At 52.7% G+C, this 2,500-nt stretch overlaps 1 protein-coding gene across 1 annotated transcript in view; it reads left to right on the forward strand.

The window, feature by feature from the left end:
- Positions 1–2,500, forward strand: part of apmap (adipocyte plasma membrane associated protein) — a 19,265-nt gene that overhangs the window by 11,518 nt on the left and 5,247 nt on the right. The window contains exon 6 of the mRNA XM_071896778.2: positions 2,226–2,400. Within this exon, the coding sequence (XP_071752879.1) occupies positions 2,226–2,400 (175 nt within the window). The remainder of the gene's footprint in view (positions 1–2,225; positions 2,401–2,500) is intronic.

Below are 2,500 nucleotides of genomic sequence, written 5' to 3' on the forward strand. Positions count from 1 at the left end.
AGGCTGCTGTCTGTAGGCTGCTGTCTGTATCCTGCTGTCTGTATCCTGCTGTCTGTAGGCTGCTGTCTGTATCCTGCTGTCTGTAGGCTGCTGTCTGTAGGCTGCTGTCTGTAGGCTGCTGTCTGTATCCTGCTGTCTGTAGGCTGCTGTCTGTATGCTGCTGTCTGTATCCTGCTGTCTGTATCCTGCTGTCTGTAGGCTGCTGTCTGTATGCTGCTGTCTGTAGGCTGCTGTCTGTATCCTGCTGTCTGTAGGCTGCTGTCTGTAGGCTGCTGTCTGTATCCTGCTGTCTGTATCCTGCTGTCTGTATCCTGCTGTCTGTATCCTGCTGTCTGTATCCTGCTGTCTGTATCCTGCTGTCTGTAGGCTGCTGTCTGTAGGCTGCTGTCTGTATCCTGCTGTCTGTATCCTGCTGTCTGTAGGCTGCTGTCTGTATCCTGCTGTCTGTAGGCTGCTGTCTGTAGGCTGCTGTCTGTAGGCTGCTGTCTGTATCCTGCTGTCTGTAGGCTGCTGTCTGTATGCTGCTGTCTGTATCCTGCTGTCTGTATCCTGCTGTCTGTAGGCTGCTGTCTGTATGCTGCTGTCTGTAGGCTGCTGTCTGTATCCTGCTGTCTGTAGGCTGCTGTCTGTAGGCTGCTGTCTGTAGGCTGCTGTCTGTATCCTGCTGTCTGTAGGCTGCTGTCTGTATCCTGCTGTCTGTATCCTGCTGTCTGTATCCTGCTGTCTGTATCCTGCTGTCTGTAGGCTGCTGTCTGTATGCTGCTGTCTGTAGGCTGCTGTCTGTATCCTGCTGTCTGTATCCTGCTGTCTGTAGGCTGCTGTCTGTATCCTGCTGTCTGTAGGCTGCTGTCTGTAGGCTGCTGTCTGTATCCTGCTGTCTGTATCCTGCTGTCTGTAGGCTGCTGTCTGTATCCTGCTGTCTGTATCCTGCTGTCTGTAGGCTGCTGTCTGTAGGCTGCTGTCTGTAGGCTGCTGTCTGTATCCTGCTGTCTGTAGGCTGCTGTCTGTATGCTGCTGTCTGTAGGCTGCTGTCTGTATCCTGCTGTCTGTAGGCTGCTGTCTGTATCCTGCTGTCTGTAGGCTGCTGTCTGTAGGCTGCTGTCTGTATCCTGCTGTCTGTATCCTGCTGTCTGTAGGCTGCTGTCTGTATCCTGCTGTCTGTAGGCTGCTGTCTGTAGGCTGCTGTCTGTATCCTGCTGTCTGTATCCTGCTGTCTGTAGGCTGCTGTCTGTATCCTGCTGTCTGTATCCTGCTGTCTGTAGGCTGCTGTCTGTAGGCTGCTGTCTGTATCCTGCTGTCTGTATCCTGCTGTCTGTAGGCTGCTGTCTGTAGGCTGCTGTCTGTATCCTGCTGTCTGTAGGCTGCTGTCTGTATCCTGCTGTCTGTATCCTGCTGTCTGTATCCTGCTGTCTGTATGCTGCTGTCTGTATCCTGCTGTCTGTATCCTGCTGTCTGTATCCTGCTGTCTGTATCCTGCTGTCTGTATCCTGCTGTCTGTAGGCTGCTGTCTGTATCCTGCTGTCTGTATCCTGCTGTCTGTAGGCTGCTGTCTGTAGGCTGCTGTCTGTATCCTGCTGTCTGTAGGCTGCTGTCTGTATCCTGCTGTCTGTATCCTGCTGTCTGTATCCTGCTGTCTGTATCCTGCTGTCTGTATGCTGCTGTCTGTATCCTGCTGTCTGTATCCTGCTGTCTGTAGGCTGCTGTCTGTATCCTGCTGTCTGTAGGCTGCTGTCTGTATCCTGCTGTCTGTATGCTGCTGTCTGTATCCTGCTGTCTGTAGGCTGCTGTCTGTACGCTGCTGTCTGTATCCTGCTGTCTGTATCCTGCTGTCTGTACGCTGCTGTCTGTATCCTGCTGTCTGTAGGCTGCTGTCTGTATCCTGCTGTCTGTATCCTGCTGTCTGTATCCTGCTGTCTGTATCCTGCTGTCTGTATCCTGCTGTCTGTATCCTGCTGTCTGTATCCTGCTGTCAGGGTTCCTACGCAGGTCTGGAAAGTCTGGAAAAGTATTGAAAATGAATTTGATCATTTCCAGGTCTTGAATAGTTTGGGAATTTGAAAAAATGTCTGGAAAAGTATGGAAAATGTTGTGACCAATCAGCATCCAGGATATACATGAGTGACAAAACAAACATGGAAAGGAAAATCTCTTCCTCGTGATTCGCCGCAGGGGTTATCACGAGCCGGATGCGGATCGGCACGTGAAGTGGTTTTGTTTCCCCGCAGGCGAGGCGACCCGCCTGGTGTCGGGGGGGCAGCTGGTCGGCGGCAGGAGGTTGTCGTTCATCAACGACCTGGCGGTGACGCGGGACGGCAGGAAGGTGTACTTCACCGACTCCAGCAGCAGGTGGCAGCGGCGGGACTACCTGCAGCTCATCATGGAGGCGACTGCTGACGGACGGTACGGCGCTCCGCTGTGAACACGCGGGAAGTCAAAAATATCTGTTTTTTATCTTTTTGCCGATGTTGCTGGACTTAGTGTTCACCTGTTCACCAACACA

Source organism: Centroberyx gerrardi, chromosome 15 (assembly GCF_048128805.1).
Source record: "Centroberyx gerrardi isolate f3 chromosome 15, fCenGer3.hap1.cur.20231027, whole genome shotgun sequence".
Classification (NCBI taxonomy): domain Eukaryota; kingdom Metazoa; phylum Chordata; class Actinopteri; order Beryciformes; family Berycidae; genus Centroberyx; species Centroberyx gerrardi.